Source organism: Anastrepha obliqua, chromosome 4, assembly GCF_027943255.1.
Source record: "Anastrepha obliqua isolate idAnaObli1 chromosome 4, idAnaObli1_1.0, whole genome shotgun sequence".
Taxonomy (NCBI): Eukaryota; Metazoa; Arthropoda; class Insecta; order Diptera; family Tephritidae; genus Anastrepha; species Anastrepha obliqua.
Window position 1 is genome coordinate 79460959 of NC_072895.1, and position 27999 is coordinate 79488957.

At 37.0% G+C, this 27999-nt stretch overlaps 1 protein-coding gene across 4 annotated transcripts; it reads right to left on the reverse strand.

Moving 5' to 3' along the window:
- Nucleotides 1-425: 425 nt before the first annotated feature.
- On the reverse strand, nucleotides 426-27974 carry LOC129245597 (uncharacterized). Of its 4 annotated transcripts, none has more exons than XM_054883863.1 (9): nucleotides 27881-27974; nucleotides 9499-12059; nucleotides 8361-8419; nucleotides 8129-8289; nucleotides 6845-8054; nucleotides 3332-5214; nucleotides 936-3211; nucleotides 719-839; nucleotides 426-645 (listed from the first exon to the last, which is right to left on the reverse strand). In XM_054883863.1, the coding sequence occupies exons 2-9, from the start codon at nucleotides 12033-12035 to the stop codon at nucleotides 481-483; spliced, it is 8412 nt and encodes a 2803-aa protein (XP_054739838.1). In that variant the 5' UTR covers nucleotides 12036-12059; nucleotides 27881-27974; the 3' UTR covers nucleotides 426-480. The 4 variants fall into 4 exon arrangements, with proteins under 4 accessions (XP_054739838.1, XP_054739841.1, XP_054739839.1 ...); XM_054883866.1 differs by lacking the exon at nucleotides 27881-27974 and adding an exon at nucleotides 27704-27867; XM_054883864.1 differs by lacking the exon at nucleotides 27881-27974 and adding an exon at nucleotides 18369-18431.
- Between the last annotated feature and the right edge of the window lie 25 nt (nucleotides 27975-27999).

Consider the following 27999-nt stretch of genomic DNA (forward strand, 5'->3'; position numbering starts at 1 on the left):
AAAAGAGTTTTGCTACGTTTAATTTTGTTTAAGTTAAATATTTATTATATTTTACAGACCATTTTAATAACCCACATATCGCTTCTGTTTTGTGCATTTACACCCATTTACGTGAACTCGTATTGAAATAAGCAAATTAATATCTTAACCATCTCATAAAGCAGTTCATATATGTCTCCCTTACGAACAATATATAATATTAAAAAAGAATAACAATGGAAAAATTAAACCTTAAAAATAATTATTTTAACAAATCGTATGTGACTACTTTAACAGTATAAGGCGACTACAATTATTTCAGAAAAACCAAGCAAAACCTAAGTTTAATACTATCATAAATTTAAGTAAATTCAAAATAATAATTATTATAATTTAATGGTGAGATTCGATTGTGTGGAAAGTAGAAATAAAAACAAATATAAATATATAATATTATGCATATTTATTTAACTATTTTAATATAAGACGAGACCCTTATCTTTAATCTTCGATTAAAATTGGTTCGCTACATTTAGTATCCGGCGTAGAAGCTGCAGCATTCGCCACATCCTTTAAAAATTTACAGACAGGGCGGGGCGATGTGACTTTTGGCGCAGGTGCAGCGCTTTCTGCCACTTTTACGCGTCGCACAAGAACTTTCTCCGTCTAAAACGTCGATTATAAAATAATTGCCAGTAGATTATATCATTACAAATGAGTTGCTAATCGCTATACTTACAGTTCTTCCATCCTTATTAGTTGTTAACATCTTAATTGGTAGATTTAATTGATCTGATGGCACAAACTTCCACTTAATCGGAAGTTTTGATTTCATGGCGGGACTCTGCCACAGGAGATGCCTTCAAAAATTGAAATAAAATTTTTTTATTAGCCATTAATATGCATGCAGTAGTTTTTTTTACAATGGTCAAAAAGAATATAACGACTTTACTCACTGATTAAGATATGTGCCTACGCTTTCCAAATCTGGACGATGCACCACGCTTCTTAGGCCTGGTACCTTGATGATAAAAGCATTTTTTACGCGTTTTGCCCAAAATCTTGGAGAACTGTCGCCAGCACCAGAACAAAAAATACCATACTGCTCTTCAGATTTAGATTCTCCCGATTTAAATGTGGTATTGCTATTATTAGGTGCTGTAGACTTTGATGGCTCAGCTTTTGCTTTACAAGATACCCTAGATGTACTTGCAGCCACATTGGATTTTTGCGGAACATTATATTGAGTTGGTCCCGTTCTTGCCGTAATTATGTCACCTACTTTCTTACTGACCATACCCGGGCCGAAAAGTGCAGAATCGCTGCGACGTTGCGTTGTGGGGCTTCCAGTGCCCATGCGTTGTGGTAATGAAACTGCTGGTCGAACGTTTATTAACGGCTTAGGGGCAGGACTACTGATATTTGTCATTGGTGACATCGTTGTTTTGGTTGCAGAGATACGAGATGAAGCCGGTAACGATAGACGAGAACCGGAAGATTGCGTCGTAGGTAGCTTCAAAGGCTGGGACGGCATTTTAAACTGTTGAATGCAAGATTTGTTCAACGTATTAACCTTCGAAATCGTTATTTTTGATGTTTTCGATATAACGGATGAATTTGTGGCAGCTGCATTAGTTTTGGTTATCTTCGCCGATGATCCATACGGAAGCGAAGTAGATTTCGCAATAATTTGTTTGAACGTGTTTTGTCCCACTTTAGTTGGCAAATTACGAAGCGGTAGAGCCATAGCTTGTGATTTTGCTGCTACTGTATCTGTTTTTGAAGAAGACGAAATTTGGGTCGTTGTTACAGGTTGTGATAATGTCATTGGCACAGTTTTTGTGTTCGCCTCTATTGTCGTGGTAGTAAGTGTGCTTGCCGTTGCCGTTGCTGTAGCTGCTGTTATTGAAATTACAGTAGTAGATGTATTAAGCATACTTTTTGTAGGGTAAGAATTTGAACCATTCTTTCCCACGCTAACTTTTGGGGCTAAAGATCGTGAATCATTCGCTTCAGGCGAAGTTTGCGACGCATGCTGTTTAAAAACAATCGATGCAGCTGGCTCAAATTCATCTTCTTCAAGGCTCGTCGGGATTTCCAGCGGATTGACAGGTAATAAATTCTGAACGGTCGATTCGTGTTTTTCAACCATTTTCGTAATTGTTGTAGAACCAATAGTTGATGTTTTAGAATGTTCATCCAACAGAAACCGTTTCCAATCGGCTGAGGAAGTATTGGGTGCATTTGTATCACTTGCCGATAATTGCTGCCGCTCTCTAACAGTGGAGACTGTTGTTGTTGTTTCGACATTTGCAGCGACTTCTGTTGTCGATTGACTTCTCGCAGTGCTTAGCAACAATTCGTTCTTGTCTAATGCTTCGTTCTGAAGCTCAGCTATTGGCGATGAGAAAATATTGGAATTTATGTTGCTCACTGTTGTCAATACAGGTGTGGAAACTGCATCACCAAAAACAGAATTTACGGTAGTAGTAACACGGACATCCGGTGTAAGAAACCTGCTATTGGTAAGGGGTTTCGAAAGAATGGGGGCGGGGCAAATGTGTGATGTTGGCTGTGTAATGGATGCTACTTGTTTATCCAAAAGCTGTACACCACTGCCGGCAGTTGGGGCTGTTGAACCAAGATTGGAAATGAAAATTGTAGTGGCGTACGGCGCTTCCTGTGGCGCCGGTGTTACGCCTGTGATAACAGCGTTAGGTGGAAGGCCACACAAAATAGGCGTAGGTTGATTGTCAACTAGTGACGTTATTTGTTGGCCAGGGGGTGCGTTAGATAACGGTGCTATCTGAGTATTTAGTGGCAATTTTATCGGCATTTGCGTGCTAGTTAGCAAATTTCCATCAGTAGTATTTGGTAGCTTTTGTAACTGGGAGGTGAGCACCTCCGCTGTAGTTCCCACATTTGTTATTTGCAAGCGATTGGAATTGGAACTTTTTTGTATAGTAAAATTAGTAAGTTGGCGCGACAATGTCGCCTGATTGGGTTTTGATTGTAGTTCCGCAAGGGGCTTCACTGTAATACTGGGTTGTGACAGTGGTACAAGTGGGGAAAACGGCAACTGGGGCTCAACATTATCTACAATCATGCAATCGTCATCATCAGATTCATAGGCATTGTTTTGTTGTGTTGCTTTGATCTGCTTCAATTCGCCAAATAACTGCTTCTCACCATGCAAGGCCTCTTCAGTACTATCAGTCAATTGCAAATCGAGCTTAAAATTTATTTAAAATACATGAGTGAAGTTTTGAACAAGCTTTCTCGGTAAAAAAAAGAAGAATACTCATAGAAATTTATATGGCTGTAATAATTAAAAACGTTTAAAAATATTTACCTGTCCATTCTTTCGTACCATCCAAAAACCTGTTGTACTCTCGCCTGAATCCCCTCGTATATTGTGCATTTGCTGATATGATTCCCGCAGCATCATCCTGCCGTCGACGCTTTGTAATAAAATCAGCAATGGCGGAGGCATATTCAGTTTTAACGGACCAAAGTAGATTTTACGTTGAGAAGACGGTGTTACGAACGCATCGAAAGCGGCATTTAGGAAAAATTGCAATTTGACTATTTTTTGCTTTTGTCTACTGAATGCCATGACTTTCTGTATACGATCGAGCGACAGTAGTTCTCGAAAATCTGGGACATATATGTGTGAAAAATCTTTGTAGAGCTCAAGTACAAGCCAACGATGTGGACCCGTTGTGACGTCCAATCCATGCAAATCATCAACATCAGCTGAAGTAACTTTGCGAAGTGCAATGTTCGTCTTCATGTCCGAATACTCGCTATTGTTAATCAACTCCTGCAACATTGACAATCCGGTGTGCGCTTTTGATTTATCCTTTGCAACCAATGCACTATGAGTCGATGTGCTAGATGTTACTGGACAACGGACTATCGCTGGTTGATGTTTGTTTTCCAGTGTCCTTTTCCTCCCAGTTGCAACTGGTTTTGTCTTTTGCATGGCGCGAGTATTCGTATTGCTATTCCTACTGTTGCTCGCAGATATAGTTTTTTGTTCACGATGTACCGGTGGTAAGAGCTGCTGCCTCAAAAGGGAATGTTGCTCTGGACTAGCGCTTTGAGTTGAAATTGTTGTGCTCTTTTTATCCTCCTCCGATGTATCTGGATGTTGTTCTTTTTGTTTCTGAGTAACTTTTTTATTAAGTTCTCGGATGTGCTGTTTCGCTAGTAAAGTAGATAGGACATTAATTTTACGCGTAAGTAACGGGTGAGACTTTGGCGTTGGCTTTGCACAAGCACTAGACTTATCTGCGCGTAAGAAACCCTTAACAAGCCAATACTTCAAGCGACCCTGCATCACAATAGCCAGATCGCAAGTTTGAGGGCTGCGGCAGCGTTGCAGCAGCATGCGACCTAGTAGCGGTAGCTGCTTCATTGGTAGGGCTGCGATATTTACCACACCTACAGCGTCCAATACCATAGGCATCATATTACTAATGGTGGCTGCAAAGAAAGTTTGTTCATCCCGAAGTTTTACTTCCCATATGAAAACAAATCCTTCGATAAAGGCATCCAAAAAGTTGGACCATTTAATGATGCACAATATTTCATCATTCGGAGCAGGAATCACTTTACTCTCACGTTTCAAAGCTAAGCCAATATCCTGCATCTTTTTGTTCACTAAGCTGTTCATGCTACGCACCACATCTTTGAAGAAATCTATTCGTGAATGTGAAAAGGAAGACGTTGGTTGCATATTTAGAGATAGTGCGGCTGAGCATTCAGAGGCCGCAGAACTGAAGTCTGTAACACTCTCGCCTTCACCTTTATGACCGGAAACAGTTAATGATGACGGCTCTGCATCGATGAGTGTAAGCTCATTGTCATTGCTCGAATTTTCAATGTCCGATAATTTCTTTCCTTGCTCTATACTATTGACGGCTGGCTCAAGAGTCTCCACCTTGGTGGACTTGACAGAGGTTGCGGCATCAGCCATATCATTACTATCTTCTTCCAGAATAGTGCTTTTGACGAATTCGGGGGTATTATGTACAATGCTATTGCCATCTGGCACATTTCGTTGCTGCCGGTGGCTTCTTTTACGCAATCGTCTATCAGATGCTGGTTTACTTGAGGATGTTGACAGTAACGACGAAAGAGATGACTGACATGAATCTTCATCAGTTAATTCTAAAATTCTCCGATCTTCGTCATTCAAGGGCTTCTTCGCCACCGGTTCTGTGATAGATTCTAAAAGCGGTAGAAAATATTTATAATCAAAAGCGTAATGTTAAGCAATTTCAATACGAGTTAATAAAAGTATTGTAAAATAATTCAATATAACCACACATCTGCTGGTTTATAGTTGTTCCTCCCTAATACTATTTTAACAAAAATCACTGATAATTAATTGTATTCAATACAATTGTCAGTGAATAATTTTACTCACTGACGCGGATTTAAGGTGTATAAGCTTAAATCCGCTGATTGCTCGTAGATGGCGTTAGTGAGCATATCAAGTTACCATAGAAATGCCATATTTTTTTGCATGGGTTCGACACCTGTTTACATCAATCACTGCACATCATCAGTGATTTCATACAGCAACACACTTTTTTCCTTGCGTAATCATGTCTAATTTTGTGCCAAAAAAAGAGCATATGCGAGAAGCTCTACTTTTTTGCTTTAATTTGAAGAAATCGGCTGCCGAATCGCATCGAATGCTTGTGGAGGCCCATGGTGACAGTGCATTATCGGAAGCAACTTGCAGAGACTGGTTTCGTCGGTTCAAAGACGGCCATTTTGACTTGAGTGACAAGAAGCGTGAAAATCGGCCCAGAAAAGTTGAGGACCATGAATTGCAGGCTCTTTTGGATGAGAACGATACCCAATCGCAAAAAATGCTTGCCGAGCAGTTAGGTGTCACTCAAACAGCCATTTCCATGCGTTTACGTGCCATGGGAAAGGTCCAAAAAGTCGGAAAATGGGTACCCCATGAATTGAACGATAGACAGATGGAGCGACGCCAAAACACATGCGAAATCTTGCTGGCTAGGCATAAAAGAAAGTCGTTCCTGCATCTTGTGGTGACTAGCGATGAAAAGTGGATATACTTTGAGAATCCTAAACGAAAAAAATCATGGGTCGATCCCGGCCAACCATCAACTTCTTCATCAAGACCTAATCGCTTTGGACGCAAGACGATGCTGTGCGTTTGGTGGGATCAGCAGGGTGTCGTTTACTATGAGCTGTTGAAACCTGGTGAAACTGTTAATTCTCATCGCTACCACCAACAACCCATCAAATTGCGCCGTGCTTTGCGTGAAAAAAGGCCTCGTTATGAACAAAGACATGAGAAGCTGATTTTCCTCCACGACAACGCCCCATCGCACACATCAAGAATGGTCCAAAACTACTTGGAGACAATCAATTGGGAGGTGCTACCTCATCCCGCTTATTCACCAGACCTGGCCCCTTCGGACTATCATCTGTTTTCATCGATGGGTCACGCGCTCGCCGAACAGCACTTCGATTCGTACGAAGACGTCCGGAAATGGCTTGACGAGTGGTTCGCCTCGAAAGATGAAGAATTCTTTTGGCGTGGTATACACAAATTGCCCGAGAGATGGGAAAAATGTATAGCTAGCGAGGGCAAATACTTTGAATAAATTATTTTTTTGCTTTCTATAAAAAAAAAATGGGTTTTTTTACTAAAAAACCGCGGATTTAAGCTTATACACCTATATTTGACTAGAAACTGTTACTTTAGTAGTATTCACCAAAATTTTCTGGCCACATTACGAAATGAGTGTAAAATTCTTTACTTGCCTCGAAACTTTTTTTGTTACCGGTACATAATAGGAAAGGTTGTAAATATTACCTTTAATTGGCTCATCTTCTTTTTCTGAATTTTCCCCTTCTGTTAGTTTTCGTTTTTTACTGAGTAACAATGAGTCCTGTGCCGCTTCCTTGCGTTGCTTCTCCACTTCGTGTTTGTGGTAATAAACTGAGCGCAAAATGTGTTCGTTCAACAACAACATAGATTGTTTGTTTTCGTGCTTCGCTATGAAATCTTGAACTTCCGCACGCCGTTTACGGTTCATACGTAAATATGTTTTTCGAGGAACTACAACTGCTCGACGGCATCCGTCCGATGCAGTGTTGAAATATTTATTAATGAAAGTCATCTCACTTGGACGACCCCGCCTTTCTGGACGTTTTGTTAGCACCTTCGGTCTCTTTGCTTGGCAGCTTTCAACATCAAAGTCCGAGCCTAGTGGATCCTCCAATGGCTCATCTCTCTTGTCACTTCCACTCTCTTCGTCATCTGTGCTAATATATTTTAAACTACTGCCTTGAGACTTTCGATCAGCATTTCTTCTATTTTCGGTTCTTTTTCTAATATTTTCATTTTCTTCACGGATCTCTTCTTCCTCCTCTTCTTCGTCTTCCTCTGGCTCTTCTTCCAATTTCTCAAACGAGTAACGTGCCTTTGTTGATGTAACTACGTATTCATCATCTGCAAGTGCACTTTGCTTCTTTCCTAAATTTGTTTGGTCGCTACAAGCAATTGCGTGGTTGCCAGTATCCTTTTCGATGACGAGCGGTTTTCCTTCTGTAGCGCGACCACCACAATAGCATTTGTATAACTCATGAACCATACACCATACAGCCATATTTTGTGCACCTTCAAAGCGAACCAATGGAACAGTGCAATGCTTGAGTTTTTCCAATACTTTGTCTTTGACGTATATAGGTTCGCGTAGCTCAGTAGATGTCTCTGAGAAACCAGAATTTAAGGATGATTCCGTTGCCGCCTCAATTGACACTACTGCAGCATTTTGGGTTTTCTTTGGTGGGGTATTCGCTGTAGATCGTCCTATATAGTCGTCGTCGGCATCGGCAAAGTCTTCGTATCGTTTTGGAGCTTTCGTACATCGACGCTTCTTATCATATTGTGATTCATTGATGAGCAGAGTTTCGTTTTCAGTTAAAACAATTGTGGATGTAAATTCTTTCTCCATACGAGCCAGCCGTGCAGTAGCTTGTCTACGTAGCATAAATGCGTCTTCGGTGGTGATTGAACGTCCCTAATGTGTTACATAAAAATATTTATTTAATTTAAGACTGGATACAAGATCTTCTTTCACTAAATAAAACTTACGTCTGTTTCCAGGCGCATTATCCGAGACTGGTTTGATGATTTGCATGCACATTCTATGACGCATCTAGATTTACCGCAATGTTGGCGTAGAGGATAGTCATCTGCAAGACTTTTACAGACACAACCAAGCGCACAGTATTCTTTTGTGCAAGGCTTCACTCCTAAAACAAAAAATATTAAAAACATAAATTAAAAATCAAAGGACGATATACTTCATGCTCAATGGAGTTACCTTTTTCCGCTTTTACAGCTGCATCAATTATTGTTGCGTTTAGACGACGTAGTTCAAGTCTGAAAAAAATTTATACAATTAAGTTTTTGGAATAAGATAAACTAAAAACTATTTTAATATTATCACAAACATATTATCACAATCTTCAAATTTAGAAACCATTCTTATTGAAAATACTCAACGATTTCTAATTCATTACTAGTGTTGATAAACGCATTAGCAAAAAGAAATATTTAAGGGGCGGGTAAGGGATAAAAATCGATTTTTTTTTTGCATGTTATTGTAGTAAAACATTTCAAAAATACCGCGTTAAAATTTTAAGTCAATCCGAGCAAAACTTTTTAAGTTATAGAGCATAAAGCCGAGCCGCCTCAAACATCTGCCGAGACGCAGCAGTTGCGCGCGTAGTCCGTTACAAACTTTAAACGCGGTTTTCTCGAACCTTTTTTTTTAAAGTGCGTAGTCATTGGCATTTGAAAACTACTCAACCGATCCTTTTGAAATTTTGCACACATATTTTACATATAAAAAACCTCCCCCATACGTTTTTTTTTCGCCATTTTTTTTTATATTAAGGTGGTTTTACACCTACAAAATGGCGGCATTTTTTCGTCAAAAATCACTTTTTACTTCAAACGACTACCAAATGGCTGAAAATGAAAATAAATCGTCAAAATAAACGTTGGGGGGAAGTTTAACTCATACTTTAACTAAATTATTCGATTTTTTTGATTTCAGATGATTCTACGCTGAGATATGCTGACTACTGCAAAATGTATTTTTGAAAAGACGTCTACGTAAATGTGCTCTCATTCGCTCATTTTGCAATATTTTTACATGAAAATTTTATCAAATATTCTTGAAATGTTACTTTATAATATGCAACAACTTTTAATAAACTGACTTGAACCGTTTCGCTACAATAAATTCATGAAAAAAGTGTTTTTTTTTAGCGTTTATCCCTTACCCCCCCCCCCTTAAAAAATGTTCGAAATAGTAAAACTGCAATGGTAGCTAAAATGTTATTTAAAGAACTGCTATTATTTCGCTCGCAACTGTATATGCATATATGTATGTAGTATAAGTGAAGCTTTGCCCTTGCTAATTATTTAATATTCGTATTGATATTTTTACTTACAGAAGTCGATTCTGCTTCTTGTTCGCAACAGCTTGGTTACCCATCTTTGAGTCATCCAGCGCTGGTCTATTGTTGCAAATTTTATCGTCTTTAGCATTCAATATTTCAGATACCTTTTCTTGTTTAATATCGGCAACATCATTCCCGACTGGCCATTCGTCTGGATCTGACTTTATGAACGAGTTCTCACTGCAGCTTATGGCAACACTATTTATCATTTCACTAAGCACATCTGCACACTCCACTAATACATCATCGCTTTCATCAATGTTTGCACGAAAGGAAAAATCTTCTACAGGTGATGTTGCAGTCTCGAATGTCTCGTCCAGTTTCTCTGAGCGATCAACTACACGACGCACCAAAATGTGGCTCCGATCATTTTGATATGGAATGGGGAACGAAAATGATTCAGATGACTCGCTGGACAACTTTACTTTATCATTTGTTTGATCCGCTGTATTTTCTTTTTTCTTACACTCTGTAGATTGCTGCAATGTAGACACACTGAACTCCGCCCACTCACGCGTTATGTCGCAGTGTGGAAGTATGTACTCAAGGTACCTTTTAGCCACTTCATGCAGCGGCTTTCCGAGGGCTGGAAAAACTTCCAACTCCACAACTGGCATGCGTACCACGGCCATACTTCCGCCAGCTAGCAGCAGTGGCGCTGTCTCATCGTCCAAAGGTTTTTGGAAAGGCTTGTGTGATAGTGGGCAAGGTTTGAAAACGCTTGGCAATGGTGACTTATTCAACTTCTTTTTATCTGGTTCAGTTTTAACTGGTTTCAAATCGCGCCATACTAAAGCATCACTACAATTATCGCTATTGCATTTACTCGTTAAGAGATTGCTCGGCACACGACTATAATATGATTGCTTGTTGCGTTCTTCGTTGTTGCCACGCACTCCAGGAAGTCGCACACACAGACGCTCCTGCCCATCCCTCACATCTAAGGTTTGGTAATAATAATGGTTGAATTCCGTGGTAACGAATGAAGCCGCTTGCCAGCCTTGCCGTGTAAATGGCATTTGTGAATTTGGCGCCTGTAACAACTGCTGCGACACGCTTTTTGATTTTTGGTGTCGTATTTTCCTTTGTAGCTCCCTACAAATGGCCGCTTCGTTATTGATAATTGCTAATTTATGATTTCGGTTGAATTTCTGAAGATACTGGCGTCTCTCTGCTACAGTTCGTAGCTTCTGCAAACTTTCGGGAACCAGAGGCATCTCCATACGCGGTGGCACGCACTCGGGAGTGACCAATCCGTCCAAAGTAGCCTGCCGATGCTTGCGCCCAGCGCCACCTTCAATGTTGTCAGCTACACAACCGCTACTTTCTAGCAAGTTTTCACGCATAAACTCATTTAGCGATTCGCTAACAAAGGCGACGTTTGCGTTGCCCTTGGATTGAGCCGAAAATGGCACAAGTGGAGTAAGCATCATACCGGGCAAACGCTCTGTCTCATCGAAACCAAAAAACTCTTCGCCTGAGTCTGTAAAATGTTCGTTGTTATCATGCGTTTTATCAAAACTTCTTTCCGGGGTCCTGTCACCCCCAGATAAGGGTTGAATAGCATTTGTGTTGGTGGGAACCTCAGTTAAGATATTTTTTCCGCGAACTTTATTCATAAGCATATCCAAAAAATTACTATTCCCACTTAGTGATTTTGATGTTGTCGTAGGTGCACTTGGCTGCAATTTTTCTAAATGGGGCATCATTATTGGGCAATCAGATGAAGGCAGTTCCACAGTCTCACCATCAGCATCAATATTCCTATCTGTCTTATAGCTATGCTTTGGTTGCTTTAATCGAGTTTCGACCCTTCCTATAATTTGTTTTTCTGGTGTCCTTTCCAATGTGCTTTGGACAACGCTATCAGCCTTATTTAATACTTCTGTTGCGACATGACTACATTCACTGGAGTCCGTCATATCTTTTTTATTGCATTCAGCAACACAAGCTGATGTATAGGATGCCGCGCAGTTAGAAGTTTTATCTGATGAATCACACCTCGATCTATCTGTCTCGGTGATCTCATTTTCAGCAGATTTTGATTCACTTTCTATGAGTGGCACTGTCCGTTTTCCGCTGCGGAGTAGTTCCAGTTGCTCTTTCAATTGCTTGCTTACTTCTTCTGGAGCCATGCTTCCACCTCTAGAAGTTCCTTCAGTTGCTTTATCTATTATGTCTATATTATCCGCACACGATGTGATTTCAATATGTTCCTTAACACCATATTTTCTACGCAAGTAGCAAACCATCTGTCGGGACCATTGCTGTACATTTCGCCTCCGAGTTTTTATTACCTTGCGCTCCGCTTGATCAAATAACACTCGCCTCAAATGATAATAGTTCAATATGACGCGTTGTTTGCTGCCTTTTCGAATAGCAATGCGTTTTATAACCAATCGAGGACTCAAGGCATACCAAAGGAATTTTTCAATATTGGCCAAATTTGACTTTAAAAAGCCGATAGACACATTGTATTTGCGCTGAATGAGTGGAATTATCTTCAACTGATGCTTTGTCAACTTCATTACGAAGCCGTATGCAACAATTAACTGGAAAAAAATAAAAAACATATATAATTAGTGAAATCTTTGCAATTTGTGGAGATTGTGACAAAATGAAGCTTTCAAGTTACAAATAAGAATCATTTTTCCATCTATCCCGATTCAATAACCAAAGTTTAAATTAAACATCTGAGCAAAATTTTAGTTAAAAACAATTTAAGAGTATTGAGAGTTGGGTTTTATTAACTGTCAAAAGATTTCAAATAGCAAAATCAAAAGGTTATTAAATTTAAATACAGCTCAGATTCCCCAACATCAGAGAGGAAGAGCAGGTGAGGAGGAGAAATTTACTTCAGGAATTTCAGTTGGCGGGGCCATAGCCATAGCCGTAACCAGAACCATGATTCAATTATTAAAGTTTTGCTCACTTGTGACATTAGAATTCTGACGCTCCTTTTCAAAATGTCGCGTTTAAGAAGGGTGAAAAAGTGGAAAAATTAAATACCTTTTTAGTAAAAATGGTAGCAAAAACTTTTTTTTTACATAACTTCGCGAAGTTGCGAAATTCCTTCATAAAAGAAGCCGATTCATCATAAATTTGGTTGAAAAAGCCTACTCACGCCTCACTTTGGAGTTTTCACCACCAAGCAGCTCTCACATACATACGGCTATAGATGCACACGACTACGGTTATGGCCATGATGCGGCACCTAAAATCGATTACAGTGATGCCCACATCTTTGATCAGAACAGCTGATTGCTATGGTTACGGTTATGGCACCACTCATTTCAGCTTAAATCACCTTTGCTTCATGCGCTTTAAAAATTCAGGTAGCGCATTGTTATATTTGGAAGAATTTTGTTGGTTTCTTAATTTCAGGCTTCGTTCTGTTTTTTTTAATATTATGACAGGGTTCAAAGCTATCACTTGACTAGAGAATCTTTTAAGTAAAACAAAGCGAAAGGTTTGTTTGTGTAAAAGTCCAGTAAGAATTAGTCAAGAACGAAGAACGAAGAAATACACTCAGAGGTTTGCCATTGCTTGCCGAGGGGCGACCGCTACTAGAAAAAACCTTTTCTTAATTTTAGTATTTCACCGATATTCAAGCCTACGTTCTCTCTGAATTCCGAATGGTATTCACGTACCAACCCATTCGCCTACGGCAGCCGCCGCAGTCACACATAGGTTAATTTGGTAGATAGAAACCAAAACAAACTTTTTGAAAAGCAAAATATTAGTGAAAATAAGTTTACTTGAAAGCAAGGTGTGTCTATAGAAGCTGATATCAGTAGATCAGCTGATTAATTCACCTTGGGCACTTGTGTCAAAAATGTGTGCTTTGTCTACATATTTCGTTGCTTACATTATATATATTGAAGGGGGAATTTTTATTCGAAGTGGAAATAATAGCGTTCCGGTGATTTTAATCAAATCTAATAGTGGAAATATTGAAATAAATGAATGTATGTTGTGACCACCCCAAAGCCAAGTGCGAATAATGATCGATAATATTTCATTTCATTTGGCTACAGAACTCTTTCAATCGAGTATTCGAACTAAAATGGAATGGAACACGTCAGTAGACTACCATGATTGTCGATCAATTCGACTCATTTTTTTCTGTTCGTTGTTTGAGAATTTTTTTGTTACCCACTTTCTGTGTTATATTAAGGGGGGGGGGTAGGGTCACAAAATCGAAATTTTTTTTCTTCACTCATCTTATAGTAAATCATTTCAAGAATGTTGTGTCAAAATTTTAAGTGGTTCGGAGCATAACTCTCAAAGTTATAGCCTTTGTAGGCACTCTACCTCGAATGCGGAGCATCGATAATTTCTCAGAGTCATTTTTTCAAACGCGTTTTTCCCGAAACGACTTCTTAAAAGCCGGTGCCAATCACAACTCCGAAACTATTCAACCGATTCTTTTCAAATTTGGCACACGGTTTCTAAATCAAAAATACCTCCCCCCTACACTGTTTTTTTTTTTTATTTTTTGTTTTTTAAGGTTGTTTTTCACTTACAAATATGGCGAAATTTTTCGCCAAAAATGCTCGTTTTACGTTTTTTTGCCACCAAAACTAATATACAAAAATGAAAAAAAAAATTTTATTAATGTAGGGGGGAGCATTACGTCATACTTTAACTGAAAAATTCGACTTTTTTAGTTTCAGATGATTCTACGACGAATGCCGATTGGCACCGCAGAGCACCTCTCGAAAAACATATCTCCAAAAAAACTTGTCATGGGCTTATTTGTCAATATTTTATTATTAATATTTTTTAAAAACTTATTGAAAAGATGTACAATAACATGTAACTGATTTTATTAAAGTATCTTAAGCCATATTTCTGTAAAAAATTCACAAAAAAAGTGTTTTTTTTAGCGCTAAACCCTACCTCCCCCAATTCATGTTTCTACCGGTGTGGCAATATTGGCAAATGTTATAAAAAATGCACATTTTTCAGCGCTCTCACGAGAAAAAGAGTTTCCCATCTAGTCATCTATGATTTCAATAGAGAACTTGATCGAGAATAGTTACGAAAACGGGCTACAGATATGATATATCGTAGGCAGATTTAGAATTTAGATCTAGAGATAGTCCATGTTTACAATGTTTTGATTTGCTTATTTGTTTGATTTGCTGTTGAGGTTGTTGTAGCAGTTTACTAAACCCTGCCAGTGCGGTGTAGTCGCCCAATCATCTTTATTTAACCGGAGGGCCAGAAAACGTGCTGTTTCGACATGTTGGGTCCAGAGGGAAAGGGATGTTAGGTGAGTAGGATTAATGGGACATGTTAGTAGGTGGTTAGAGTCATGCAACACGCCTTCACATTGCTTAAAAAATAATAATAATAATTCACGCGAATACTTTTGTTAGGTGTTTGGCAGAGCTTCTCCTCCTATTTGTTGCGTACGTCTTGATGTTGTTCCACAAATGGAGAGACCTACAGTTTCAAACCGACTCCAAACGGCAAATAGTTTTTTATGAGGAGCTTTTTCATGGCAGAAATGCACTCGGAGATAGAATGCATTCTATTTTGTATGATAGATTACATCGGAGGAATATTATTCAAAATATTTAAAGAAAATTATGTGACGGCATGATTCTCTCACGGCTCTCGATTGACGTAAAATACATAGCTTAGGAAACTGAAATCTTCAACTCTTTATGTTTTCTAAGTTTAGTGCAGTTAGGCTAACCAGAAACACCTATTGCTGGTGTGAGAATTTGTATTTAAGCAATGTAAAATTATGTCTAAGTCTTGGCTAACAGAGATTTTAGACGATGAGAAATATCGCTCGTGCAATCGTGACGACTTCCTGAGTAACAAGGACAAACAGAGCTCTTGCACTCTCTAGCGACGAATCTTTCTCGATAACTTTGTTGTTACTTTCATATTCAAATTTTTCGTCGACTGAGCGAATAGAAGAGACCTATTATTTTCTTAGTAGATTCGATTATCGCATATTTTTTTGTCATCCTTTTTTTGTAGCAGAACACTTTGATCCTGTAAACAAAAATAGTTATTTCAATGTGCAATATGGAAAAACAACAACAAAACTCAAATTGCGCCATATTTTGCGTTGTCTCAAAATTGGCATCAATAAGAAATATTTTCTGCAATAATGCTGAGTGTAAATATTATGCAATTATAATTACCATAAAGGTAAATCAGCAAAACAAATGTCTGAAAATTTTCTACTAATGCAAGAACAATGTACATTATAAATCGCGTAGAAAACGAGAATCAGTTATAGTTAAAACACTTCAGTGGTAGACAAAAGTGCTCACACCAAGAATGGAAAGGTCAACAATGAAGTCTTAAGGATGTTAGCCGCAGCCGTATCCATTTGGCTGTCAGGTCAGAATGGAACAAGGCGAATTCATTCTTTGTTTTCTGATTTGCCAATATTTTGCTTGGAAAATCAAACGTACAAAACATTGTTGTTGGTCTAGTGCCACCACCTTTAAGGGGTTACATGGGTTTCGTCGGGTAAAAAAAGGCCTATTTTCAATATTTTTTTTTTCTATGTAAAATTTATTTATTTAATTCAAACTTTTTTCTGTCTTATAGATACATGTTTAAAGAATAATATCTGAAATTAAAAAAAAAAAAATTAAAACTCCTCGATTGTGACGTCATTTCCGGTGACCCCTCGAAAAAAAGGTGCGTCCGCGTTGTCAGCATAACTCCTGACAGGCTCATCAAAAATGAAAAAACAAAAATAAGTGTTTTAGTTAAGACCTTAAACTCGTACTTGAACGAAGGAAAGAAAAAAAGTAAAAATTGGAATTTTGACAGACATTTTTCCAAAAACATGAAAATTTCGGTCAAATTTGCTTGACATTTTGTTTTTTTAAATAGTTGTAATTGAAAAAAAAAAATCCTTCAAGCACGAGTAAATTGTATTTCGAACACCTGTGTAAAATTTCATCAAGATCGGTTGACTAGTTTTCGAGAATATTTGACAACCGACTTTGAAAACACGGTTCCGAGAAAAACGAGTTTAAAGTTTTGAGTAACAATAAAAAAGTGGCTTGGAGCGCATACATTCTAAAGGCTGTATCTCCGAATTTATTTTTCGGATCGACTTGAAAATTTAGGATAATATTCCTGAGATGTTGTAGAAATTAATAAGCCAAAAAAAAATAAATCGATTTTTTGAACCAACGAAACCCATGTAACCCCTTAATGAATGCGCCTTGTCAAGTAGAAAAAGTCATTACTATCGCAAGCTAACATTGCAAAGTACTTTATTTTGCTTTAACTCAAGTTTCGCACTCAGAGGAACTTCGGGATAATGTTTTCCTTTGTGATGAGACAAAAAATAATGCTATGTTATATAGCTCTACCCAACAGAGTTTAGATAAAGCCTCTAAAAGCCTTAAAAAAGGTTTTTATTCCCATAGCGAAATTTGGTAGGGTGTATGTGATAGTACGGGGTTTTTTTATAGCAAAGGTGTTGGTGAAAATAAAATTATTGAAGACAACATGACAAAAGAAATCTATTTAGACATTTTGCGTGACAAATTTTAAAAGAAGTACACAAAAACTTAGGCTCACTGATATAGAAAATCGAAATAAATATTCACTTAAATTATACCAAGATTAGGATCCCTCAAAGAATTGCTCAAAAGTGGTAGATACTCCCAATTGAAAAATTGTGGCCGTATTTGAAAAAGGAAGGGACCAAAAGCGACTTGATACGGTGCAGCAAATTGGAACGAGAAGAGTCCACACAAGTATGGCTTAAAAAAACGATTTCATGTATGCCCAGCAGGTTTCAATTGGTAATAGATGCTGTAGGTGTTCACGCCAAATATTATGTATATCACCATGAAAATAAGCATGTACATAGATTTATTTGATCTTTTATTTTGTTGATATGAATGTAACATATTTTTTTTAATTGCTATTTTTTCTACATAAATCACTTTAAATAAATTGTTTTTTTTTTCATAAATGGCGGAAAAATAGAATACGGTTTTTACTATACATTTTTCCTTGTGAAATATTTTCATATGAAAAGTGTATGAGGCAAACTGTACTTGTATACCTCAATCAGTGTTGCCAATCGAAAAGAAAAACAAATTTCAGTGTTCCAAAAAACAACAACAAAAAATAACAATCTCAATTGTAAGCACCCCTCACCAAAAAACATGTCATGTTCGTAGAACAAATATCTGCCATCATAGCCACGGCTTTCAATTGAAGCGATCCTAATGTAAATACAATACGGCAAGACGCCTTAGACAACCGTTAAAAATTTAAATATTTATATTTGGGATTTGGCAGCCCTATCACATTCGATATTTTTTCACCGAACCAGATCCTAAAAATTATCGAAAGAAAATGCGTAGAAACAATTCGGGATGTTGACTAAAAAAAAATCCACCGAAACCATGAAATTGACACAAACAGCTGCATGTATCAGGAAAATAAAATCCATTTTTAAGTATTCATCTTTCTTTTACATATTCAAACATCGATATTACAAGCACACTCACCCACAACCACTGCTTCTATCTAGACACCAAAATCCAACAGAAGCTAATCAACGTGGTAAACTCAGATGTTGACACTATTGCTAGTCGATTAACTAAGAACTGAATGCCGCCACCATTGACACACACACTTTCACATAACAGCATGTACACAGATTCCGAAGTATGTAAGCAGTTGCTCGCGGTTGCCAATCACCGGCTTATTACTGCATTATTTATCACATGCACGACGAGAATTGCATTTACATATTCTTCCCCTCAAATTATGCACATTTTTTCACTTAATTGTTGGATTTCTAAGTAAAAAATATCATTGTATATAAAAGAACTCCCGTATGATCGTAATACCTTTACGTCTTTTCACTTGTGTTTCAATTTATACTTGTTTCGTGTGTAGGTTGACAGAAAGTTCACCAAATGGACGAGCATGCGAAACGCGCTGATACCTCGTGTAGTAGGTATCGCTACAATTATGTTGTTGCTGTAAATACACCACATGCTTCTAAAGAAAATAATGGGAAATAATCAGAGTGCGGTATCGAAATTAAAAAAAATTAAAAAAAAAAAAAAACAAATGAACAGAAATACATACATACCAATTATTGGTACATTCAAATAAATTAATAATTCAACAAGAGCAATTACGCAAAACTAGTTCTTCTCAGATTTTAACTTTATGGAAGAAACTTAATCGTAAACAATTGTTTGCGAATTTTCACGTTTGCAATTAACTCTTTCAGTGATTCACGCCAAGCTCATTAATTCCGTAACTTTTATTCTTTAAATTTATTTTTTTTACTTTTGATAATAACAAAAAGAGTTTGGTATAAATACCCCTATTTTATCGATTAATAATGTTCCATTTCCTTCTAGAAGACCAATTCTTAATGCAACGCTGGGCGAATGGAAATAGATTTGAATAGAATTGTGTTCATATTACGGTATTTTGATTTCACATTCTTTAATTAGCTTCTGTATTACTCGTTCACAGTTTCCAGTATTAGGATTTGGAGGAAAAGTTATTATATTTAAGGATAAATATCAGAAATAGTTTGTTACAAAAACCAAAACTATGACTCATAGCAGCAAAAAATTGCAAAATTCCACATAAATAAATGTGTTTTCAACTAGATAGTATACCTAGGAGTGTACGTTTGCATACATGGACATATGTATGTATGCATATCCGGCTAAATTTATTATTTATTTAAATTAATTAATTTTTATTATTTAATTAATTATTTTAAATTGTTCTAATTGCTCTATAAAAATTCAATTCTGAAAACTTTAAAATAAATAAACAAATATGACTGTTCCATACGTTACCTATGTTAAGCATGTTCATTAGTATTTTCTCATACATTTTCAAGAGTTTAGTTTAAAAAGAGAATAGATGCATTGTATTATCTTTCCGTTGTTTAAAAAGTTTGTGTAACACACGAAAACATATATGTACATACATAAATATCTATTACTCCATATTCGTATGTATGGGTTTTCAGATTCATGCGTTGTATATACATACATATGTTAGGTATATTATTTAGGTACCATATACGCTGATGTACATGCTTATGCATTCAGTTGGCAGAGGAAAAGCAAGGCGTTTGAAATATTCCGAATTATTCATCTATGCTTGGAACTTTTGGAATATTTAAAATGAATAAAGTAAGAGAAAAATACACCTTGGGATTAAAGAACCATAACCTCACAACTTTGAGCTGCAATCCCCACTACCCAGTTTAAAAATATAATATCACAAAAGGTACGGAAATATTGATATTGATTCAGTAATATTACTCGTATATTCAGGTGTTTAGCTTTTTGAACATTTTATCTATAAAATGGGATATTTAATGCACCTTTTTTATAGGTAAAACCACTTTTATATACATATGACATCTGTATTAGACAAACTTCCAAAATCAGCACCTTTGCATGAGTATTATTATTAATTGTCTGAATATCGCAAATATTGCAAAATCGGCAGTATTGCAACTTAGCTGATACTTTTCAAATGTTCGAAATTTATTTTATACTAGCTTTGACCCGCGGCCCCGCTCGCGTAGGAGTAGTTTTGAGGGATTTAGGATATGTATATAAAAGAATTACAAACAATAATTTCGTAGAAAAAATTTTTTTATTAATAACCATAATATTACAATACCAGGCATCCGTTGCTATGCATCAAGCAAAATTATTTTTATTAATTTTCTATCTCAAACCGTTTTTGAACTTTGCATTTGGGTCATAGTTGAACAGCTTATGCGGATTATGAAGTCTAGAGTGTGCTATAAATAGTGGGAAATACGAAAACCTAAGATTTTTTAGATTCAATTTAAGCAAATATTCGATTATAAGTGACGAATGAGAGTGGTGGCGCGGCCTGGGGCTGTGGGAAGGGAGTTCCATCATAAAAATATGCCTATAACCTTCATTGGGTGAAAATATGAATGTGTACAAATTTTTACGTCATTTGATGTTGACGTTTCGTAGTGATGCGCGGACAACGTACAAGATATTCACCTTTATAGCATAGATAGGGAGGTGAAGGTGAATACATAAATAAAAATTATGAAGTTTGCCAAAAATATTTTCCTTGATAACTTCGATACTAATGTAAATTTACTATTGAAAATAACAAAGAAAAAAAATTGAGCAACTGTACAAACAAAAATTTTTTTTTCTAAATTTTCCATAACAGTGGCGGAGCTTTGAACAGTTAGAACGATTTTAATTCCATGATGCTTCCAGAATTTGACATCACACTTGATAATATTAAAAATCGTGCAACACAGCGGTTGTGATTGCAACACGAAGAAGTCCAAAGTCCTTTGGCTGACCATATGATAGTCACGCTGGAGGAAATATTCGGCAATGCTCAGAAAAAATTACAATTTATGTAATTTTTAGTTACAATTCAAACTTGATATCGTCCCATTAGTATTAAAAAAGCCTATAAATTTTTTGATGTTTTGAGAAAATGAATTTCAAACTTTTTGTCGAAAGTAGCTCTCACTCAAATCTCGTTATGTCTGTTAATATTTATTATTTTTTGACTGACGTTTTGACCCACTTTGTGGAACTAAAATTTGACAAAATTTTGACCACGTATAAAATCGACGATGGAGAATCCAAAAATTCAATAAAAAAATAATAGCCCATGAGCACATAGGCTATTGTTATACTAAGGGGACGATATATGTAAATAGCCATCACATATAAATAAAAATCGATCAATTATATTTTTCCGCTTTATTTTTTTAATATTTCATAAATAATTATCTCATATCTTTACTGTTGCTGCAATTTACTTACGTTAAAATCCAAATAAATCTTTCACAATAATTCCTCTACGTTCGATCAGTGGATTGTTGATTTAATGGCAACACAATTTACTTACTTTAACAATTTAATTTACTACTTTTCGTTTACACGTTCACGCTCTTCACCTAAGACTGAATACCCTATGCGCGTGCACCTCTGCTTATACTCTGCTTGTACTTAATAACTATCATAATTTCTGGATCTGGTAGCAGATCCTTTTTCTTCACCAGCGGTGCTACTAAATGGCGCCGCTACTCTCGCTCTCATCATTTTCTGGCTCATCAAATGCATCACGAAGAGGATACAAATGCTGCCTGTACCTATTTTTTCGATGACTTGTGTCTCTTGTAACAAATTGCTGCTACTGCTGCACTTACTGTTGGTTTCATCAATGACATCTGAAGCCTTTGATTTTGTTGATTTTGCTTCGTTGTCCTTTTGCAAAGTAGTAGATCCATCGCTTTAAAATTTGTCACTAGCATTATCCGAGTTGTCGGATTGCAAATCAGATTTGGCGGCTTCAAACTTATTTTTATCCATTTTCAATTCAGCTGATGATTCGGTGATTTAGGTTTGTTTGATTTCTTCTTTCATTTTGTTAATTTCTGTGACGTCTGCTATCTCAACATTACTTTTTTTCAGTTTTCTTCTTCTCAGATAATTTGGTGCCTTTTTCAAACTTTCCTCCATCAATTTCATCAGATTCCTCTTCGTTTGATGTTTTGTTATTTATCACAGCACTGCTTAGTGCCTCATTTGTCCTCTTCGTTTCCAGTTGTGACATCATGTATGTCTTCTCTGCTTCTACAAAGTCCTTTTCATATATTAGGCCTCTTTTTTTTGCCAAGCGTTAGCAAGTGCCGAATAGATGAAGCAACTGGTATAAATTAACATATATTGGCAACGCTGGAATAGAGCTGTCTTACATTGCAAGTGTTTGTAAGATAGTGAGTTATACCAGTTTAAGGAGGTATAACCATACTCGCTGGCGGCGAATCTTATAACTTTGTTGTTGCTTTCGCATGCAAAATTTTCGTCAAGTTAATCGAGCATAGAGATAGCGAGCCGGGAAATGGCGAATAGAAGAGGCCTATTATAACATCCCTATCGCCATCTAGGTTGTCACCAAAGCGAATTGGTTACTAATGGTAGTGTATTCCCAAAACTGTTACTTTATTTTTCGCGATTTTGACAAGTCTGACATCAGACCCCTTTCCAATATAAAAAAAAAGGAGGAGAAAACTACATGTTTATGAAAATTCTGTGGTGAGATTTAAACTAAACCAACTAATACAGACAAAGGAGCCGTGTGTTAAATTGTAAAAGCACAAATGAATATAAGCCTCCAACAAATACTGTTTTTTGCGTTTTTATGCGGAAGACGCCGTGGCAAGAAAGTGTGTGTGTGCGTATAATTTCTTTTGTTTGGTCGTTTCTATAACTCTCACCTACCTTTCCTCTTCATAAGCAAGTAATTCTACTTCCCTTTATTCGTTTATTCATGGGTTCTGACGACACAGCGAATTCGGAAATAATCCACACAATATATATGGACGTGTTTTTGCTGTTACAACAACGACAAAGTTTGTCTGACTGCAGTTATTGTATTTCCTCCACAATCTCCATAGTTTATATGTAGTAAAATTTCAATAACAAGCTCGAAGTTTAGCAGAATAGCTACCCAGCTTTTTCAGCATCCGCATGTTATGTCCGTCAGGGTCAATGGCTTTTGATGATTTCATTTTGTTGATGGCCCCCTTGACTTCATGAGTGGAGAAAGCAAGCGGCGAACTATTGTTCGGAAGTTTGTGCAGCCGTCTGGTGGTACGACGCTTGAATCTGTCGGCCGGAAGATGCAGTATGAATTGCCGGCTAAAGTAGTTCGCGCATCTCTTCGGGTCCGACGAAATTTAACCATTGTAGGTAATATGCACCCTGTTGTTGTGCTTCGTCGGGTTCGACAAGGACCTTACGGTGGACCACAGCCACCTCACTCCAGTGGTGAAGTTGCAGGTCTTCAAATGCTCTTCCCATTTAATCCGTTTATGTTGGGTGACCCAAACGGTCTCAGTGGCCGAATGTGTTGGTGCGTGAGTACCATTCGGAATTCAGAGCAAACGTAGGTTCAAATATCGGTGAAAGACCAAAATGAAGAAAACGTTTTTTCTAATAGCAGTTGCTCCTTGGCAGGCAATGGCAAACCTCCGAGTGTATTTCGGCTTAAAACTGTAGGTCTACATAAAAGCATTTTTTATCTATACTTATTATGTTTTTTTAAAACTCATCTGCCGGAATCGCATTCAATTCGGCTGTCACAGTTTTTTGGATCGCCTCGTTGGAGTCGAAACGCCTCCCCTTCAGCTTTCTTTTCAGGCGCCTCCCCTTCAACTTTCTTGTCCCCGGAGGGGACAGGTCTGGGCTGTAGGGAGGGTGGGGAAGCACCGGCACCCCCATCTTGGCCAATGCAGGGGTGCAGAGGAAGGCGGTGTGCGCCGGCGCATTGTCGTGATGAAAGGGTCCAATTGTTGACGAGGTCGAGCCGAACCCGGGCGTCGCGGTTTTTCAGCCGAAGGAGCACTTCTTTGTAAAATGCCGCGTTTACAGTGCTTCCTAGAGGTACAAACTGTTTAGCTTTACGCAAAATTTGATTGAGTAACGTTACTCCAACTACCGCTGCATTTTCGCCACTGCAAAATCCTAATACACTTTTAAAACAGCTTTCACGCGCGGAGCGATGTTGGCTGCACCGCTGTTGCCAGCGAACTGGGACCGGTTTCTAGTGAAAGGGGAAGGTCCAACGATCATTTTCCCCCACCAGCCGATTCGGTTGATCGCTTGGCAGACGCTCCGCGCGGGAAGGCTCATACTTTTCAATCAAACCATGTATTTAAGTGGAGGTATTGTTTAACTACATTTTTAATATGATAAACATAAGTGGTTTTTTAATAGTACATATTTCGCACGGCTCTTCGTTGACTGACATTCTCAAGATTTCTGAACGAAGTGACTAGCAACGGCTATAACGGACATCCGAGCCTCCAAGCAACCATCCTATGCGCAACTGACAGACTATTCAATTAGCATACGGAACTTTAATATGCTGGTTTCCCATATACAAACGTCGGCCTAATTCCTCCGTGTTTAGTACAAAACGAAACGATTGCACATTTCTGGAAAAGTATAAATAATTATTTATCAATCTTGAAATTTCTGTATACACATTTTGGTTTTCATACTTACTTTTCTCAATGTTGCCATAGACTATTGTTGTTTCAATTTCACATATTCCTGGTCGACTGGACCAGGCTGCAGCAGACCAGCTGATTTCTTTTTTTATGTGTTTACGTTACGATACTTTTTCTCGACCAATCGAGCGATTTGTTCCAATCGATGGTGCGTCATATTAATCGACAATTTTTTTAGATTTCATACAGAAACGGGCTTCAGATCACGTATGAACAAGCAAATGAAAGAAGTGGAATTTTTGAGCGTGTTCTACGCCATCTTGTTTTATCTGACGAACGAAAAGTAAAAAAAGCAAACCTATTTGATTTTCAGACGCATGATTTTTTAAATTTCTGCAAAATTAATGCATTTTCAGAAATACAAAAATAGAAAAACTTGTGATCATGCTAGATTACTTGCGATAACTGAAAATAAAAACTAATAGGGTCATAGTAGAATTATTTTATGTGGTTGATGCGAAACTCCAGCATGTGAGAGTGCGTTACTTTGCGAAAAAAGTAAGAGAAACTGGGTTGCTTATTGACAAACCAACGCCGTGGGATTATTATCTTTGGGGTGCCGTCCAAGACCAGTGTTATGCCAACAAACCAGCAACAATTGATGCATTGAAAACCAACATACGCGATGTCATAGCTGAAATACAGCCACAGCCAATGGAAAATGTGTTGAAAAATTGGACCGATCGTATGGGATGGTGCATGGCTAGCCGAGGCAGCCACATGAATGAAGTTGTATTCCATCATTAACCGGAAGGATTATACTTCAAAATAAAATATGGAAAAATATTGAGTAGTTTCTTTTTTATAGCATTTTTAATTCCGTAAAGTTATATGGTGGACCCTTTATAATAAAATTCTGACGCTCTATAAAAATTTTTGTTTTTGAGAGCTTGTGTTATAAATGCTTAAGAAAACAAATTTTTCTTAAAAAATATGTCAAGGCAAGCGAGGCGAGATAAATATTAAAAATAATATTACTAGCAGTAATATTCCACAGAATTTGGAATACATTGTTGGACACGCATACTTGGACGGTACATTTTTACTGATAATGTAATTTAATATGCATTACCAGTAAACTTTTACAGATTACTGAAAAAATAGAAGTAATCAGTAATTATTTACCAGTAAAATTTTTATTATTTACTGAAAATTTCTACTGGCAGTTTAAAATCAATGCACAATCACCAAATTGTGTAAATTGGAGTTTGGGAATTTCATTTTAATAAACTGTATACCGCCTTTGCAGCTTGAAAATGCGCATTTCATCTTTTATTTTTATTATTTTATAAATCTGAATTTGTATTGAAGGTAGTTGAAAAATAAATGCCTAACATGGCTACTAATGTCCATAAGTGAAGTGCCTTCTTTTTGCATCAGGTGCAAGCCATTAAAATATATACATATCGCACCCTAAATACAAAAGGGTTACAACTCAAAATTTTCCACACTCGAGCTTGACTTGTTTACAGTAGCACAGACAACAAACTATGTTACATATCACGCTGAAATTTGCCATGCAAGCTTATAACAGTCCTACCAAAAAACAAAAAATTTATTTTTGCCATATGTCATCCGCGGACCGTTTTATTGATAACGTCTCGTTCATATTTGAGCAGAAGCTACATTTTGAGTTGTGACCCTTTTGTATTTAGGGTGCGATATGTAAATAAACACATAAAGTCGTTATTAATCGTTAGTTTTATTTTGCATTAACTTATTCAGTTTGTTTTTTTATGAACTTGTTTTTGTTACCCACTTTTTACTTATATAGTTTAGACTGATTCTGCTTTTTTTATGGCACGTATGTGTATATGGGTGATAAAGGCCTACTGGAGAACCGAGTACCCATTACTAACTTCGGTAATGCACATTTTATAAATGAAAAACTCAATGGGGGTGTGGAAACTTAAAATTTCCAATTTTTGCATAAAAAATACCCAATTCGTGTCTCTGCCGGTGTGGCATCACTGACGGAAGTTATAAAAATGCACATTCGCACGAAAAAAGAGGTACTAGTAGTTTATGGTATTTGACATGAAATTCAGTGATTTATGAACGTGATTATGATGCCAAACAAGCAGGCAAATCGAATTGGCTTGCCATTCTTCTCACCATTCCACATTTGGTCGGTTAATGCTTACAGAAAAAGGCGAATCTATCAAAGTTGATATCTGTAGGCCAGCTGATTTTTTTCTTTAGTATGTATGTTAGGATGTCAGCACAAAATGAAATGGCGGAAACTCGTTCTATTCGCATTATCGTCGAATGCTGTTATCTCAAATTGTATGTCGACTGTTCACGTAGTTCGTTCTTTTCTTTTCTACTTTATTTTGTCGAGACATTCTAATATACACAACGTTGTTGTTAGTCTAGTGCCACCACCTTTAATAGATACGTTTTGGAAGCACTCCTTCTCGGTCAACAGAGCATTTTGGATCGAATCGATATGACGTTATTATAATCCACAAATTTATCGATTTCTTTCGAAAACGGGATACATCATTTACAGGGAAGGTTAGTTAGCGTGATGTCTTCTTAATTTTTTTGAAAAATAAACCTTTGGAACGACTTGAAAAAAATAGTTCACTGTAAAATATCAAAACATATGTCAAATTGCCTGATTAATATATTTTTCTAGTAATTGCAATAAAGTTTCGTTTACGACCTGTGGAAATGGCTACTCGGTTATGCAAACTTACATGTCAATTTGTAACACTTTTGTAATTTCAATTATTTATATTGACGTGTAGAATTCAATGAAAATTTGATAAGAGGAAATTGAAGAGAAATTTTCCAACTATTTTTTTTTTTTTGTTGTTTTTTAAATATTTTTCAACATACAATTTCATTGTAGGTAATTAAACAATATTTGTTTCAGCTTTCTCACAGGCTTCACGTCTATGACAATGTAAAATATGTCTTACCGTCTTTGAGTCACTTTAGAAATATTAAATATGCAATTTTTTTTTTACAGAGTGATACATTAAAATTCAAACATCAGCAACTTTCAACTATAATTGTTAGCTACTTCAAAAAAAATGTATGTATCACAAACAAAAACAAAACGAAGATGTACGAACGGTCAAAACAAGAACTTATCCAACTCACCGCAATCACTGACGACACATACTTACACAAATGTGTGTATGCGGACCGAGAGCTATGTAAGTACGAATGTGCACGATAGTACTTTGCAAAAGCATAATCAATGGCCAAACATTTAGCCAAATGCACTGTTTTCTTTTTTGGTGATCTGCTAACAGTGCAAATCCAACTAAAACTTACCAGTGCGAGTTTTTTGAAGATTAATTTATGTTATTTTTTGTATACTATTAAAACACGATATCACTCAAGTTGTTATTACGCATTTAGTCTGCCATCTCGCGTGGGTTCACAAAGAATGC